Source organism: Balaenoptera ricei, chromosome 20, assembly GCF_028023285.1.
Source record: "Balaenoptera ricei isolate mBalRic1 chromosome 20, mBalRic1.hap2, whole genome shotgun sequence".
Lineage (NCBI taxonomy): Eukaryota > Metazoa > Chordata > Mammalia > Artiodactyla > Balaenopteridae > Balaenoptera > Balaenoptera ricei.
Genome location: NC_082658.1, coordinates 15,969,425 through 15,987,344, shown reverse-complemented (window position 1 = coordinate 15,987,344; position 17,920 = coordinate 15,969,425). Strand labels below are relative to the sequence as shown.

General features: G+C 55.0%; 1 protein-coding gene across 2 annotated transcripts in view; it reads left to right on the top strand.

The window, feature by feature from the left end:
* The window catches only part of MRC2 (mannose receptor C type 2), a 55,160-nt gene that overhangs the window by 22,729 nt on the left and 14,511 nt on the right, over positions 1–17,920 (top strand). For both annotated transcript variants that reach the window (XM_059908910.1, XM_059908909.1), the window contains exons 2-9: positions 10,224–10,625; positions 11,335–11,508; positions 11,709–11,873; positions 12,041–12,154; positions 12,660–12,806; positions 15,479–15,667; positions 15,796–15,950; positions 17,060–17,167. In XM_059908910.1, the coding sequence (XP_059764893.1) occupies positions 10,224–10,625; positions 11,335–11,508; positions 11,709–11,873; positions 12,041–12,154; positions 12,660–12,806; positions 15,479–15,667; positions 15,796–15,950; positions 17,060–17,167 (1,454 nt within the window). The remainder of the gene's footprint in view (positions 1–10,223; positions 10,626–11,334; positions 11,509–11,708; positions 11,874–12,040; positions 12,155–12,659; positions 12,807–15,478; positions 15,668–15,795; positions 15,951–17,059; positions 17,168–17,920) is intronic.

Below are 17,920 nucleotides of genomic sequence, written 5' to 3'. Positions count from 1 at the left end.
GGGACAGCCCTGGCTCAAGCTTGTTGTAGTGCTGTAATTATTAGTAACTCCCCTTCTCATTCTCAACATGAGACTAAATGATATGGTCAACTTATATAAGCAGATACTGGGGTGATGCTGTTCGGGACTTGAATAAGGTTTAGTCCTAATGGAAAGGTCATGGTTCCAGTTGTTTGAATGTCCTTGGACAAGTCACTTAACCTTTCTGTGTTTCAGTTTCCAAATTCTAAAGGACTGACAAGATGAATTCTAAGACCCTCCGGTTCATGTTCATTCTGTCATTCGACATTTACCGTGAGTCCAGACTATGGCAGGCAAACTCTGGGGATATGGAGAGGCCAAGGATAGAACCTGAGCCCTCAAGGGGCACTTAGCCAACGAGGAACTCATTGTGTTGTGTGAATGGGGGGGGGGGGATCCTACCGTTTTTTCTATATTATTTGAAAGACTGTTAGTTAGAAATTGTTGGGCTTCCCTGGTGGCGCAGTGGCTAAGAATCCGCCTACCAATGCAGGGGACACAGGTTCGAGCCCTGGTCCCACATGCCACAGAGCAACTAAGCCCGTGCGCCACAACTACTGAGCCTGCGCTCTAGAGCCCGCGAGCCACAACTACTGAAGCCCGTGTACCTAGAACCCATGCTCTGCAACAAGAGAAGCCACCGCAATGAGAAGCCCACATGCCGCAACTAGAGAAAGCCCGTGCGCAGCAACAAAGACCCAACGCATCCAAAAAAAAAAAAAAAAAAGAAAAATTGTTCATAAAATAGTTCTTGCGAATCCAGTGGTTTATATTTGAAACCTCAATTTCTCACAAACAAATCATTAGATTTTAGTTTAATTCTCCACACGTTTCTCTTTCTTTGTTTGAAAAAAACTTCACTGTGGAAAATACAGAAAGGCCTAAAGGAGATTTTTTCTTCCTTTCTGTTGACTCTGCAGTAAGCAGTAGGGGGGCGGGGGGGGCTTCTAGTATTTTAGCTTTAAGTTACTGCCCCCCGCTCACTTCTGCAGCCACTTTGGCAAAGCTAAATTTTTTTTTGGTTTGGCCAGCTGAACCAACCCTCCCCGCCCCCCCCCCCCCCCGCAGTGAAAGCGAGGAGGCCTAACCACTGGACCGCCAGGGAATTCACCAAACTAAATTGTTTAAAAGTTGCTCTCTCTCAGTTTGTCCCGGTGTCTCCTTTATTATAAATCCTCTCACTCATTTATTTACTCATCCTAAATCAGAGGTAGGGAGCATCTAATCGAGCGCTGGGGCTGGGGCTCTCCTATCCGTGCTTTTATGAAATAATCTGCTGACGACTCCCACGGGTAAGTGAAACAAGTGTGGCTCTGCGGAGGCCGGGGCGGCTGCGTTAACGAGCCGGCGGGCACTGCTGTCCCGGCTGTGATCGCTGCGCGCGGGCGGCGGGCGCGTGATTTCTGCGCCGGGACGGCTACGCCCCCACCCACGCGCGCTCCCTTCCAGAGGCGAATGCGGAGCTGGGCCCGGCCCCAGCCACGGGTCCTGGATCCTGCCGTTCGCTGGCTGGTCAGTGAGGTTGGATTGTCCTGGCCCAGAAGGCCACTTCCTGCCACGACCGGAGCCGGCCGTTGTTGTGAAAGTTGCCCCCCGGGGAAGGAAGTGGCTTTGGGCTGTTTATTTTGGCTGCGGGCTAGCAGACGGCGCCGGAGGCCGCCGAGCCGGGGTTCGCAGAGCTGGGCTGGGGAGCCTGGCGGACCTCGTGGCCGCGGCGGGGCTGGGGGAGGGGTCTGCGCCCAGACGCCCCGGGCCGCGTCGCGCCGCGGAGATGGGGGCGCATCGCGGAAGGAGGGCGCACGGCCTAGGTGGGGGGGCGCACTGGGGAGGAGGGCGGGCGCAGCGGCCGCGAAGGCCCGGAACTCCGAGGGCGGGCGGGGCCCAGCACCTCGGGTCCTGAAGGCGGGCGTGAGGGAGGATGGGGTCAAGGTGGGCCCGCCCCTGGGATGCTCCGGTAGAGGAAGAGACGTGGGGACCAGGCAGGGGAGCGAGGCTGCGGGAGCTGCCCGTGAGCAGAGGGGTGCGGGGTCCCCCCAGAGGTTAGAGGCGAAATGGGGCTCGGCACTCCCCGCCCTTCCTAGCCTTCGTACAAGATGGGGCCTGGGAAAGGACAGGCCGAAAATATCGTGATGCTTTAGTCTGAGAAGACAAAAGACAGCGGGGCATGAGATCAAACACTCTTAAATCGCCACGGGGGGAAGGTCAGGGCGGGTGAGGATTTGCGTCTCCGAGAGACCCAGCGGCCAGCTCCCCTCAGCCGGCACCACCTGGGGGACCCAGGCAGAGTCGTGGGAGGGTGAAAGCTGCCTTTCCGAATTTACCCGAATTCCCATCCCCCCTTCACACCATCCTCTTGCCTGCATTAGGTGACGAGCCCATCTCTTAACCCATTCTCTGCCAGAGTTTGCTTTAACATCTTAATAGAACACAGCATATCACATCGTGCAACACAGACATTTTAAGGGGGGAGAAGAGCGTCTCTAGAAACATAGAGGAGGTTTACCGCTGCTGGAGAGACTGAGAGAGACACGGCACACAAGCGTGCGTGTGGCAGCCGCGGAGCCTCCGTGGGGCTGTGTGTGTTCGGTTTTGTCTCATGCTCTGTAAGCGATGGGGGGCCAGCAGTTTGGCCTGGCTGGGGTGGAAGGGCTGCTGGGGACGAGGCCGGAGAGTGTGAAAAGCCTGGAGGGTGGACGGTAGAGGGGGAAGCCCACGCTAGCCCAGGATTTTGGTGGGGCTGCTGCACAGTTGGGCAGGGTATTGGGCCTCAAAGGCATGTGACTCCCCTGCCCTCCATGGAAGGAAAGCCCTGCCGCCCCCCAGGTCCAGTGTGCGTGCAGGGACATGGACACAGCCTCTAGCAGAGGGTGGCGCAGGGTGGGATGCCCGGTCCCCAGGGTTGGCCCCTCCGCAGGGCGGAGCTGGCAGCTTCTGCTGACTCGGACGTTTCCAGGCCTGGCCTCAGGGCCAAGTGGCTCATTGAAAACAGCTGCTCCTTTTGGCTGGCAGCCCTGCGGGCGGCCCGTGGCTCTCCCTGGGATGACCCCTGGCCTCTGCGTGGCCTGGGGAGGGGTGCTGAAGGGGGAGACGGCCGGGGAGGGGGGCGGGTGGGGAGGGGAGAGGCTCAGCGGCTGGAGGCCACCCTGCCCCGCCCTCTGGGACCAAATATGGTCAGCTTCCCCGGGCTCGCCAGCTGGTCCCTGGTCCCCAGCTCTCTAGGAGCTGAGCCAGGCTGTTCGCTGGGTCCCCAGTCTTTGATTCTGCCATTCCCCGAACTTGGAACACCCTTCACGTCCTTGTCTCTGCTTGCGCCTTTCAGGGTTTTGTTTGACATGCCCCTCGTTCAGTATATTTGTGGAGAGTCTGCTGTGTGCCAGGCACTGTGCTAGAGTGAACTTCCCCTCCGCTTCCTTCAGTGTGATGTCTTCAGCTTGTGATGGGGAACAGCCGTCTCATCGGAGGTCAGACCTCTGGCTGCCTCTGCTGCTGGGTTGAGTCCGGGAAGCTGCAGGGACAGCTGAGAGGTTTGCTGCCGGGAAACAGACAGTTGTGAGCCTCTGCACTCAGCCTCAGGACCAGCACATTGTGTGTACCTTACAGCAGACGGGAAAGGAAAGGAGGCCACAGTGACCCTCAACCCGGAGGGAGGAGGTGGGGTTACTCAGTGTAGGGCAGATAGCTTTAAAACCCAGTTACCTCTGAGCACAGGAATAAATTTCCAGGGTGATGCCCTGGATGTCTGAGAAGCAAGGAAGTATGGACTCCACACCAGAAAGGTTCCTTCAGTTACCTGGGAAATCCATTTCTATTCATTTACCCCCAACCATGTGGTATAAAGTAGATCTGACTGTTTTGCACACTTGTTGATCTGTTGCTTGTAATGTTTTCATAGATTGCTTTGTGAGTTCTGCATCTCTAGCTTCACTGTAAACATCTTGAGGGCAGAAGCCATATCCTTAATTTCCCCGTAGTATCTAGTTCAGTGTTTCATAAATGCTTGTCATTGTCATGAGTGAGAAAGTCTCTGGGGGAGCAGCCGGAGACGTGATCAAGAGGATGCGGTGGGTCCAGCCTCCAAGCACCTCCTCTGACGTGGCCCAGATGCAGCCACCGGCCCAAGAAGCCCATCATTGGTCTGACGGTCAGAGGGGACCCTGGAACAATGCCTCCAGGGGAGTAAGGAGCATGGACCAGTGTTCCAGACTGGTCATGGACCTAGGGTTGTGTGTTTGTCAGGATTCTTTGGTTACAAGGACAAAAGCGCGATGAAAACCAGCTCAGAAAAAAAAAAAAAGGGGGGGGGGGATGTGGCTGCAAATGATCCTGAGTGATGCACAGTGCGGAGGAAGAGCCGCAGGAACCCAGGGGCTGGGGCTGGACGTTCTGCATCACAAGGACTCACTTCCTCTCCTTCCATCTCTCAGCTCTGCGTCTCTTTCCATATTATCTTCTTGCTTGCTTACAGCAGAAAGATCTTTTCCTCATGGTAGGAAACGTGGCCGTTGGCAGCCCCAGTTTAGCCACGTGAACAGAGAGAGGAGACGTCAGGGTTCCAGGAGAGACTCTGATCAGCCCTGTTTAAGTGCCAATCACTGTAGCCAGGGGGATGGTTTGAGTTAAGTGCCAATCACTGTAGCCAGGGGGATGGTTTGAGTTAAGTGCCAATCACTGTAGCCAGGGGGATGGTTTGAGTTAAGTGCCAATCACTGTAGCCAGGGGGATGGTTTGAGTTAAGTGCCAATCACTGTAGCCACGGGGATGGTTTGAGTTAAGTGCCAATCACTGTAGCCAGGGGGATGGGCATGATTATTGGCCAGTAGTGAACCTCGTGCCCACTCACATAGCTAGAGATGCAGGAAAATACTTTATAAATAATAAGGGGAAGAGGGTGGGAAGTTTGCTAGGTAGACAAAAACAAAGACCAGAGACTATGGGCAGCTCCACGAGGTCAGGGATTCCGTTATCGTCTCCGTATGTTCCATGCAGAGCCCGGCTCCCACCAGCCCGTATGGTGACAGGGGCTGGGTTGTATCTGGGTGGCTCATCCTTACACCCTCTGTGCCTGGCACCCTGCCTGGCACCTATGAGAATCTCAGGGAATATTTGTTGAACAAATGAATGAATGATGTGCAGTTGCTGTTCGATGCACAGTTCCCTGCCTGGCCTCGTTCATTCATTCACTCCCTGAACAAGTGCATCGTGGCCCACAGCCGGGTGTCTGGTGTTGTGGTGTTGGGGTGGTTGCCATCCAAATACAAGGGGTCATCTTTGTCCTTGCTGAGGACCCTACCAAGGTCCTAGTGAGGGCCACTCCCACTCCCTGCACTGCCACCTGAGGCTCCCCAAGTGAGTGGAGCGAGGCTAGGGGGCTGGGTGGGGCTGGAGGGGACCTTCTTGGGAGGTGGGGGGCACAGGCCTCTGCACTTTGAGCTCCCTCTGCCGCTTCCTGTGTGCCCACCGAGACCGCAGATGCAAAGAACACAGAGGCAGTTCTCAAAATGCCTGGTTCCCTTCCCTCTCGCCTGAGCGCTTTTTTTTCATCTCTGCTTCCATTGGCCCCTGGAGAAACAGCTTCCTTCCTCCCGCCCCTCAACTCTGGAAAATGCTCTCCCTAGAGCCCCCCAGCCCCCTGCTTAGCAAAGCCCCTGGGTTCCACCGCTGAGAATTGCCCTCAGCCTCCCCGCTGCTCCCAGATTCCTTATCCTTTTCTCATTTGCTGCCGCCGCCGCCGCGGCAGTTCTGTGACCCGCATTCCTCACCTTTTGCCTCCTCCGGGTCCTCAGTGACTTCAGACTCTGAAGACTCAGCTCTCTCCGCCACCCCCGGACACCTGGACTTGAAGGGCTCATTTGCCCTCATGTCCTGCTGTGTCCAAGCCCACTGTTCTCTAACTAGGATGGTGCTGTGTGTTCCCTCGTGTTCCCTGCGTTGCCTGGGACATACCGTGCACATAGCAGGCGCTCCAGGTAGATATGTGGGTTTGAACCCAGAACCTAGGACAGCAGAGTGAGGCGGGGACTTGCAGCTGTGATCCGTGTGCCAGAGGAGGAAGCGGAGGCCTGGGGAGGTACTGCCATTGGCCATCCTGCTCTCTTCCCCTCTGGGCCTCAGTTTCCTCATCTGCCACGTGGTGAGAAGGTGGCGTCTCCCGACCACGTGGGCCTCTTTCAGACCCTTCATGTGCCATTTGTTACGACCGCACAGCTTGGCTAGAATTGATGTAGACCATGCGTGGGTTTTCTGGTCAGGGAGGAAGGGGAGATGCTGTCCCCCTGGGCTGCTGTGGGCGCCTGTGACGTTTTGAGCTGCACGTCTAGCCCCATCTCCAAGAGCACCTATAAAAGCAAGCACTACTTTCTGCCTTTTCTGGTCCCACGCCCTTTCCCTACCCCCTGCCAAGGGCCACTTTCTGTTATTACTGACTGTCCTTGCTGGAGTGGAGTTTCTGAGAATCAAATGCCCAATCCAATCAAATGCTCAGACAGGCCTGGATCAAGTCCTGGGCCAGTTTATGGTTCCTGGAGGGGGGCCGGAAGGGAAGGTTGGGGTGAGGGCAGGGGGGGAGGATTAGCTGTGGCAGTCGCCCTCGTTGGTCCTTTAGGAAGTCACCCGGGGGCCGGAAGGGAAGGTTGGGGTGAGGGCAGGGGGGGAGGATTAGCTGTGGCAGTCGCCCTCGTTGGTCCTTTAGGAAGTCACCCGTGTCTTGCCCAGAGAGGACCCCCATCCTGGTGTTGTCAAAAGAATAGAGTAACCAGTGTCCCTCCCCACTGGCCTTCCCACTGTGGAGTTTCAAACATGCAGCGATAGGAGATGTGGGCGCTCTGTTTTAGGAAAATGAATTTGGCAGCCGGGAGAAGGAGTAGAAAGTTAGACGGGTTGGTTGTGATATTTAGGCATGAAATTCATTCATTCATTCGTTATTTTATTAAGTATTACCATGTGTCGGGCAGAGTTATAGGTACCGGGGAATATAGTGTGAAGATGAAGTCCATGGAAGCTTCTGAACAAGAGGGGAGACAAAATAAAACCAGGTCAGATCATGAGCTCTGGTTCTGGAAATGGCAGATTAGCTTGTATTAGTCTAATTCTCTGGCCAAGAGTCCTTATCGACTAAGGACAAAATATAAAATACAGTGGTTTGAGGGCAATCAAAACCAGACAGATGCTGGGGAGGAAACAGTCCTTGAAAGAGAAGAGGCAGATGAGTGACTGGTTCACTTCAGCAGCTTTTCCTCCTGAGAGCACTGCCCAGTCTGCGGAGCTCAAACATCTTTACTGGTCAGAGTGCGGGGCTACCAGAAAAGCTAAAAATCAAGAGGGAAAATCCTGGAAAGGCAGGAGATGTCCTCCTACAGATTCTCAAATCCTTGGCAGCTCGTAAACTGTGCGTGGGCAGAGTGAAGCTTTAAGGAACCCAGCAAGAAACAGCAGCTGGGAGGAAGAGATTGCAGTTGCTGCCTGGTGCTGAGGAAACAAGAGTTTGGAATTCAAGTTCCACCAAGTTAGAGGAGCTTAGTAATTGCCTAAGGTTTTCTTTTAAAACTCTAGAAGGCCTTATCTGTGATTAAACCCAAGGCTAAGGGCCACACCTTAAGACTAAACAGAAAAACCCAAACAACCCCACCCTAGCAAAACTTAAAACCAAGCCTCTACGGGATCAAGATGATCCACCAGTAATTTAACTGCCTGCCACAACAAAACTCAACATTCTTTTTAGGAAGATAAGAAATCCAGACTCCCTGTAACATGTCATCTACAAGTCCAATATGCAAAAAAAAAAAAAAAATCCAGACTCCTTGTAACATTAGCCACTATGTCCAGTATGTAATAAAAATTACTAGACATGCAGGCAGCAGGAAAAAGTGACCCATAATCAACAGAAAAAATAGTCAGTAGGCCCAGACTCACAGATAACCCGGATGTTGGAAAAAATACCAGATAACAATAACTGCTGTGAAGAGAATTATGCTAGGGAGTAACTGTGGTTACCACTTTAGATTGGGAGATCAGGGAGGGCCTCTCTAAAGATGTGACTTTTTTTGAAATGTGAAATGCCAGGCAGAGGGAGCAGTGCAAAGGCCCTGAGGCAGGAAAGAGGCCTGTTCAAGAAGGGGCAAGGAGGTCCTTGACTTGAATAAGGGAGAGAAGTACGATCTGAGATCAGACTGGTAAGCAGGACCAGAACATGCAGGGTCTTGTGGCTCATAGTAAGTAGTTTGAATTTTATTTGCAGAATGATGAATTGCCTTTGAAGGCAGGAGAGAGACTTATCTGACTTATATTGCTTTTTCTTTTACTATGAGAGAGGCTGTCATTTCAAATATTTAAGAGCCAATTGCATTTCTTTTTTTTTTTTTAGCTGTGTATACATATCTTTTATTCATTTTCTACTATCTTGGTGCCATTTTACTCATAATTTATTGTATTTTTTATAAAAGCTCTTTTCATTTTAGGCAATGAACTATTTGCCTCTAGTTAGTTACACATATTTTTGTCACTTGAAATTTGATTTTTTATGGCATTTTTCATGCCATGAAAAAATTATTGTTATTGAAGTTATCGCTGTTTTCCTTATGACCTTCAACACTCCAATATTATTTAAAAAAATTTTTTTTACAACTTATTTACATCTTTAAAAGATCATGCTGTCTGGCCATGAAGAATGACTTATAGAGGAATGCGAAGGCCAGCATGGTGGAACAGAAAGGTCTGGGGTTTGGACTCAGAAGACTGGGGCCAAATTTCAGCCTTGTGACTCTGGTCAAATTGTTCTACTACCCTTAGTCAAATACTTTGCCTATAATATGGAATCATCATCATCATCATCAACATTTATGGTGCTCTTACTGTGTGCTAGACCCCGTTCCAAACACTTTACATGTCTTATCTCATTTAACCTTTACAGTAGTCTCATGATGAGGAAACCAAGCAGTGTGCCCAACTCACACATTAAGTGGCAGAGCAGGGATTTGAACCCTGGCAGTCAGACTCATGCTTTCAAGGCATGAAAATAACCCTGAAGAGCCAGTGGATGCAGACGTGCTTTGGACACTGAGATGTGCTGCATGTGTGTGTCGTGTACTAAGTGGCAGCTAAGGAACAAGAAGGAGGTGGTGAAACGTGGGTGTCACAGAGACCTGGGTTTGCTTACTGGCTGTTTGGTACCATGAGTGGGTCACTTCACAGCTCAAACTCATGTCAGTTTCGTCCTTTCTCTCTCCCTTTCTCTCTCTCTCTCAAACACTTTAAGACATAATAACAGCTTTGAGATGCAATTCACATATTGTAAAACTCACCCATTTAAAATGTGCCTTTAATTGGGTTTTAGTATGTTCACAGAATTGTGCAACTATCATGACAATCTAATTTTAGCACATTTTCATCACCCCCCAAAGAAACCCTGTACCTTTCCCCAGTCACTCCCCATTCCCATCACCCCAACCCAGCCCCAGGCAACCATTGATCTACCTCCTATAAATTTAAATCTTGATTTCTTCATCTGTAAAGTAGGTGTGCAGGGGGCAGGTTGGATTTCAACGTCTTTCATAGAGTGTCTGCTCAGTGAGGTGATGGTTGAGAAGATGCAGGATTGGGGAAGCCAGAAAGCTAAGCTCTGTCTAAAATCTAAGGAGTGAGATGGTTATGGGACATGAATGGTTGGGTTTTGCTGGGGGCGGGCGTGGTGAGTGGTTTGGGAAGATTCTAAATGAGAGGAAAAGATGGAGCCACTGAATCTGAGGAGCAGGAGGGAAGAGTGAGACAAAACGACTCCAGGCTGGAGAACTTTGGCGGAAAAACAACGCCATGTAACAGAGGTTGGGATAAAGGTTGCAGCGTGGTGCGTGATGTGAACACCTTCACCGTCCTCGTAAGATCTTCAGAAAAGTAAACAGTTCCCAACTTGCCATATGGAGTTGGGTTTGCTTTGGGGGGGGTGGGACGGAAGGCTGAGTCCTGCCTTCAGGTGGCATGGGGCTAGAACAGAGGCTGGTCGCGCAGGCTCTGCCTTGACTGGGCACAGGGGGACAGCAGTGCCTCTTGCCAACCCCCAAAGGGCCAGCAGTGAAGACTGAGTGATTTATCATATGAGAGAAGCCTCACAACCCAGCACCGGGATCACGGTCAGTGTCTGCAGGCGGCCTGGCCGTCAAGGGCGGCCAGGAGACCCCTGTGATGGCCTCGTGTCCTGCCTTCCCTTCCAGAACCCAACGTCTTCCTCATCTTCAGCCATGGGCTGCAGGGCTGCCTGGAGACCCAAGGTGGGCAAGTCCGAGTCTCCCCAGCCTGCAATGCCAGCCTTCCTGCCCAGCGCTGGAAGTGGGTCTCCCGAAACCGGCTCTTCAACCTGGGCACCATGCAGTGCCTGGGCACAGGCTGGCCGGGCACCAACACCACCGCCTCCCTGGGCATGTACGAGTGTGACCGGGAGGCACTGAACCTTCGCTGGCACTGTCGCACACTGGGTGACCAGCTGTCCCTGCTCCTGGGGGGCCGTTCCAGCAACACGTCCAAGGCTGGCACCCCTGAGCGCGGCGACCAGACCCGCAGTGGCCAGTGGCGCATCTATGGCAGCGATGAGGATCTGTGTGCTCGGCCCTACTATGGTGAGAGGCTGCTGGCAGGGCAGGGCTGGGGCTCCTCGTGTCCGGGGCCTAGAGCCACAAGGGCAGATGCTGGGGTGGCAAAACCTTGGCCTCCGCAGACCTCTGGCAGTCACCTCTTTCATTGCAATGGGAAGCATTTTGGAATAATTGAGAAAAAGAACTTCAAAGCATATAATTTGCTTTTTAAAAAATTACAAAGTTAATACACTCTTGTAAAGACCTTGGACAGTACAACAGTGTATAACGTAAAATCAAATGAGAAATCCCTTCCCCCAGGCCCACTCTTCAGGGGAGACCCCAGGGTAATCCTCCACAGGTGTCTTGACCCCCATTTTGCAGCGGTGAACAGGAACCAGAGTCACCCAGTGAGGGAGGCCTTTCCTGGTGGGCAGCTCCATCCTAAGGGTCCTTTTCTGGGAGTTCCAAGATAGAATTTGGCGTGAGGGGCAGCTGGATTTTGGACAGGCATTAAGGGGCGCTGCGGGGCCCCCTTCCCAGCCCTATGGGATGAGCGGTAGGACCTCTCCCAGGCTCCTGGGCTGACCTGACGGCAGAGGGAGCGTTAAAGCCACTGTCTGGTGCCACTGCCCCTCCCCCTCTCTGATGACCCCCTGCCCACCCCGGCTCCCAGGGTTAGAGGGGGTTTCGTGTGAGGGATAGGCAGCCTCTGGGGTCCAGATGCCAAGGTCTCGGCTCCCCTCTCCTGCAGAGGTCTACACCATCCAGGGCAACTCCCACGGGAAGCCGTGCACCATCCCCTTCAAGTATGACAACCAGTGGTTCCACGGCTGCACCAGCACAGGCCGTGAGGACGGGCACCTGTGGTGCGCCACCACCCAGGACTACGGCAAGGACGAGCGCTGGGGCTTCTGCCCCATCAAGAGTGAGAGCGGAGCGGGCGGGGCTGGCGGGAGGCTGGCCCTGGGGGGGCGGGGGGCGGAACTTGCGGGTTAGAGTGGGAAGTGGCCTCTCCTCGTAGCACGGGGCAGCCTGAGTGGGGTCTCTGCGCTCCTTGAGGGACCCCCTGTGGGCCCTGCAGGAGAGGGCTGGGGAGCGACCCACGTTCGGCTGTCGTGGTGGCAGGTAACGACTGTGAGACCTTCTGGGACAAGGACCAGCTGACGGACAGCTGCTATCAGTTTAACTTCCAGTCTACGCTCTCCTGGAGGGAGGCCTGGGCCAGCTGTGAGCAGCAGGGGGCGGATCTGCTGAGCATCACGGAGATCCATGAGCAGACCTACATCAATGGTGAGGCTGGGGGCAGGGCAGCGTGGCAGGCACCTGAGACCTGTCCGCACCTTTGGAGGGCCCTGAGCCCTTTCTGCTGGTGGGGGTGAGGATGCTGTCGGTGGGGCGGAGGGTGGAGGGCCAGGGATGGGGCGACCTCCTCCTCACTGTCGCCATCTTGCTGTCAGGGCTCCTCACTGGCTATAGCTCCACACTGTGGATTGGCCTTAACGACCTGGACACCAGCGGAGGCTGGCAGTGGTCGGACAACTCGCCTCTCAAGTACCTCAACTGGGAGAGTGGTGAGGCGCGGGGTCTGGGGCGCAGGGCGGCCAGGGGACCACCCCACAGGCACTTGGTCTCCTATTTACTCCTTCGCTGGTACCCTACTCCAGGCGAGCAGTGAGGATGGGGGCAGATTTCCACTCCCTTCTGGACTGGGCGCCACTGGTCCATGGCGTGTGTCGTCTGAATTAGGAACCGATGCCCTTTCCTCGGGGTACAGGGCCTGGGAGGGGGACTGGATCTTATTCTCCACGCACCCCTTCAGCCGCGGGCACCGGGGCACTGAGCGCACCAGCAGCCTGGCCAGGCCGGGCGGCCGGGCGGGCGGGGCTGGAACGGGTTGCGGCGCAGAGGGGTCAGGACCACGTGGGCCCAGGTGAGGCAGCAGGAGGGCCGAAGCGGGGCGCTGGGCATCTGAGCTGGCTCAGGTCTCCCGAGGGAGCACGAGGTTCGGGGTAGGGCTCCCGGGCCAGGGGGTGAGTTTCTCTCTCCTGGGGCGCTGGCGCCCTGCCCTCCCCACAGATCAGCCGGACAACCCGAGCGAGGAGAATTGCGGAGTGATCCGCACGGAGTCGTCGGGCGGCTGGCAGAACCGCGACTGCAGCATCGCGCTGCCCTACGTCTGCAAGAAGAAGCCCAATGCCACGGCCGCCGAGCCCCCGCCTCCCGGTGAGCCGGGCAGCCGCGGGGCGTGTGGGTGGGGCTCGTCAGGGCCGCAGCCGCCGGCGGCCCAGCCTCCCAGCACAGGGGGCTCTGATCCTCCCTGTTCTTTAATGGTTCAGCTGAAGTCTGAACAAACTGAAATGCGCCATTAATAAGTTCCGGGAACGTTCGTTGAAAACAGTGTTCAGTGCCTCCTGACTCACCGTGTCCTCGTGGTGGTCACAGTCTGCTGGAGGTGACAGACATCTCAACATTCAATTGGAATATCCTGAGTTATGTGCTATTATAAAACACATGTATAATACATATCAGAGGGGCCAGAGAAGAAATTGATTAAGCTCCAGAGACTTAAGGAGGGTTTCCTGGAAGTGACATTGGATTTGGGCCTTTCAAGTTGAGTGTAAGTTTAAAAAGGCATAAAGAGGTGTGAGGGAAGGGCATTCCTGGCAGAGGGGACTGCAGGTGCAAAGGCACGGAGGCCTGGAAGTTCACAGCAGCTTTAAGGACGGTGAGTATTGCTCCCTAAGGGTTAGAGTATAGGCGCTAACTACTTAAAGTGTGGTCCGCCGTCCAGCAGCACAGCGTCACCTTCCCAGGTGATGTTACAAATGCGCGTTATAAATGTAGAATCTCAGGTACCCCCCCCCCCCCCCCCAGTTAATTGAATTAGAATCTGCATTTCCCAAGATCCTTAGGCGATTCATGTGCAGGTACAGTTTGAAAAGTACTGGATTAGAGGGCATGGGAACAAGAACAGTTCAGAAAGGCAGGTTGCAGCCAGTTCTTGAAGGATGGCGGCTTCTGGGTGAAATTTGGGTGGAGCCGGGTAGGCTGTGGGAGCCTTTGCAGACTTTTAAGGCAGGGAGTGTCTTGCTCACATTTGTGATTCACCGAGATAGCTCTAGAGGCCGGCACTGCTTTGGGGTGTGGCCTTGGGCCGGCAGCTTAGTCTCAGAGGTGCAAATTGAGGATACACTCAAACCCATTGCAGGGTTGCTATAAGACTGGAGACCTGGCCAGGCTTAAAGGAGCGTCTCCTTAAGTTGGAGGGGCTACTGCAGGAGTCCAGTAGCCATGGGGTGAAGACGGGATTTGTACAAGGAAAATACAGCAAAACCAGAAAAAAATCCACAAAACAGAAAGTAAGAGAGCTTACAGAGCAAAACTTTTGCCTTCTGACCATTGAAGTGTTGCCAAAGGTTGGTTCAGGGCCACTGGCCACCACTGTCTGTCCTCACCCCCTTAGGGGTCAGGAGCAAAGGTTTAAAACATGGGCACCCACATCTAGGGCACCTCACCTCCAGCTCGGGGGGAGCCTGGGGCAGGCACCAGTTCCAGGGCTTCCCTTTCTGAAAGGAGGGCCACAGGGCCGGTGTGGGCAGGCCTCTCTGTGGCCCCCATCGGGACTGGCCCCTCACCAAGTCCTCTGTCCCCTGGATCTGCCCAGTGTGGCTGTTGTGGGGAGTTCTCCTCTGGGGCCTCACGGACCTGCAGGTATGTCTCTAGCCTTGGATTTCCTCTTTCATCCTGGCCCACATCTCTCTGCACGAGGTGTATTTTCTAAGCAGTTTCTTGGGTGGTTCTGCCTTCCAGGACTCATCACTCAAAGCGTGTCATTTTAGAGGCAGGCGCCATCATGCCCCCAAAGCGTCCTCATTTCCTAAACTCCCTTCTTCCTACAGCCCTTGGGTCTGCACACCCACTAAACTCTTCTGTCCAAGTAGGCAGCCTTGGGTCTTAGCTCAGTGGCTGACAAGAGATGATCGATAGGCCTTGAGCCAAGGAGGGAGGCTGCTCAGGCTCTCAGCCCTTCCCCACTCTGCCAGGTCTCCAAGAGACAGTATGGTTGGACCCTGGAGCATCTCCCAGGATGGAGTGGATCCCAGTGGGGCGATGCTTCAAGTGGGTGCATGCTTTCTTGCCCAGCCAGCAGAATCCTGTCCAAGCCTGATGTTGTGGGTGGTTTGGTAAAGTCTTGTTTTCTCTTGCCAAGACCCAAGTGAGAGCTTGTTTGCATCAGGTGCCCGCGGACCCTGATCCCTAGAGGGTGAACTTGAAATGCATGGAAATGGGAGTGAGGAAGGGCCTAAGACCGGTTGGTTTCTCAGCCCTAGGGTTCAGGGAGAGGAGCTGGGGGTGGGGGAAGGAGCAAGAGTAAAAATCCCAGCCAGGGGATGCCTGCCAGGCAGCGGTGACTTCACGAGCTGCTGACCTGGGAGGCCCCATTTCCCCCCCCCCCCTTCACCCCGGACTGATGGGGCCACACCCCATAGATGTTCTTTGAGACAATGACGGCTGTGTCATTTATTAAGTGAGGTGGACACGAGCTAAGTTGTAATCTTACAGCAGGAAACCCCATTTACAGAGGAGGAAACTGAGGCTCCTGGGGCTGGTCTGTCCTGAATCCCCGTCCATCTCCCTGTGAGAGCCCCAGCTTGGGGGGGCCGTCCTGTCTTGGGTGGAATCTGCCACCACCTCCTGGGGCTCCAGCCGCCCTGAGGGTTTTGTCTTTTCAGCATCATTCAGTTATTCAGACCTGTCCTCGTGGGAAGGGCAGATCTGTGACAGGTTTGGGGAGGAGGTGACTTCCAGGCCCCTGCCTGTGTTGACACCCAGTGGGTCGGTTCCCCGGGCGGGTCAGCTCGGTCCCTGAGCAGCGGCCTGTCTGGTGTCCGCAGACGTGTGGGCCAACGTGAAGGTGGAGTGCGAGCCCAGCTGGCAGCCCTTCCAGGGCCACTGCTACCGCCTGCAGGCTGAGAAGCGCAGCTGGCAGGAGTCCAAGAAGCTGTGTCTGCGGGGCGGGGGCGACCTGCTCAGCGTCCACAGCATGGCCGAGCTGGAGTTCATCACCAAGCAGATCAAGCAGGGTGAGGGGCTGCTTCCCGCACGCCCATCCCATCCGCCCGGAGGCTCAGGGACGGTCCCTCCCTCCCCTGCCGGTGACTGAGGCTGACCTCCCGGTGTCCCCTCTCCCCTCTCCCCGGCCGCACCCCAGAGGTGGAGGAGCTGTGGATCGGTCTCAACGATCTGAAGCTGCAGATGAATTTTGAGTGGTCTGACGGGAGCCTCGTGAGCTTCACCCACTGGCACCCTTTTGAGCCCAACAACTTCCGGGACAGCCTGGAGGACTGTGTCACCATCTGGGGGCCGGTGAGAACCCCCTCTCCCTATCACGGGGCCCCCAAACCTATCCTCAGTTTCCTCATCTGTCAGTGGAACTCTAATGGTGCCAACCTCAGAGGGCCGCCGGGAGGATTAAAGGAGTTAATTCTTGTGAAGCCTTCGGAGGGTGCCTGGTGGGATCTTGGTCTCTTGCCAGCTGCACTTCCCCGCCTGCAGGTGGCGTCAGAACCCACATTATGTGAACATGCTCTGCAGGCAGGGCTGCTCGGTGCCAGCCCTACCCAGCCCCGGGTCCTGTCCCCTCACGGAATGATGGAGCTGTGACTATTTGCCATGGCTTTGGCTCAGACAGTATGGGTGGATGAAGGAATTGATCCAGGGCTTCAAGCAGAGATAAGTCTGTCCCTTAAAGAATGGACAGAACTGTAGGAACAGACTACTTACTCCAGAGACAGGACATTCTGCCGTGAGATACAGCCAACACTGCCAGCGACTGTGGAGACATCTGGCTTATTTAAAAATTTATGAACAATTATTTATTGAGCATCTGCCATGTGCCAGGCATTCTCCTGGGGGCTGGGACATACTAACACCTCTGCCCTCCAGATGCAGCTCAAGGTAGACAAAAACTGCTGGCTGGGTGCCCTGGACACAGGAGGGCTAAGGCAGTTAGGAGGGGCCGAGGACTAAGTTCCTCTTCAGCTCCATCAGCTGAGGTGAGGGTCTGGGCACACGGCCTCTGCTTGCCCTGGATCTGCAGGTACTGGCTGGACACCTTGCCGAACTGGGAATCTCATTTGTCTGTCCTGCTAACAGTCTTAGGCAGCTTGTCCTTGATGTTCATGAAATGAACTGTAAGTAATTTAAAAGAGCACCTTTTCCCATGTAGACAGTGCTCGTCAAAGTTTCGAGGCATTTGCACATCAACTCTGTGTGCTCTCATCAGCCCTGTGAGGCTTGTAGCACTAATCCTGCTCCCCCCATTTTCCATCCTAGAGCACAGAGAGGTCAAGCTTCTTGCTCAGAATCACACAGCAAGTCAGAGGCAGGGCCAGGTCTGGAAACCAGGTTCACTGAAGGGGTTTGGGAGATTTGGGGGAGATAGATTGAGACTCCCCCTTACCCTGTGTCCCTAGGAAGGTCGCTGGAATGACAGTCCCTGTAACCAGTCCCTGCCATCCATCTGCAAGAAGGCAGGCCAGCTGAGCCAGGGGGCCGCTGAGGAGGACCATGGCTGCCGGAAGGTGAGGGTGCTTCTGGAGCTTCCCCGGGTGAGGCCAACCAGAGGGGCTCCCAAGGGCAGGAGGGCAGGTGGAAGCCCGCAGCCTCCCATGGCATCGTCCCTTCCTCGGCATGCCCCCTCCTCTGCTCTCCAAACTGCTCCGTTCCAGGAGGAGTGATGTTGGATGAGGTGGGGTGGGGGCGAGAAGCAGTTGGGAAGAAGCAGAGCTCCCCCGCCACCCCTAGCCCTGAGCCCCCCCTCCACGGAAAGCCACGGAGAACCCGGAGGTGGAGGTGGGCGGGCCCCCAAGTCTGGTCCAGTCATCCCCTGAGCGGAGGTTGCTGGGGAGACCCCAGCCCTCTGTGCACCCCGGCCCCATTTTCCCACCTCACTTGCTGGCACGGCGTGTGCTTGTCTGTCTCCTCAGGAGGAATGGGGCCATCCTGTGTCTCTGTCCCTGGGCTCTAGCCCCGGGGAGGGAAGGGATTAGGACTGAATGGGGGGAATGAATCAGTGGTGGGGGGGGAGGGTATGAAAGAGGGTGAGGGTGGGTGATGGATCTGTTTCCCTCCTCCAGCCGCCCGCCCCACCCCTCGCCGCCCCCAGAGGAGCAGGGGTGTGAGCAGTGTGGACACACATGGGGAGGCTGCTCATCAAGGCCACTTGGTGGTGTTTTGGCCCCTGGCGGCTCCATCTGCAGAAGCCACGCTCACATACACACATACGCACATAGACACATGCAATATACACATACACATAAACACACACAAAAACA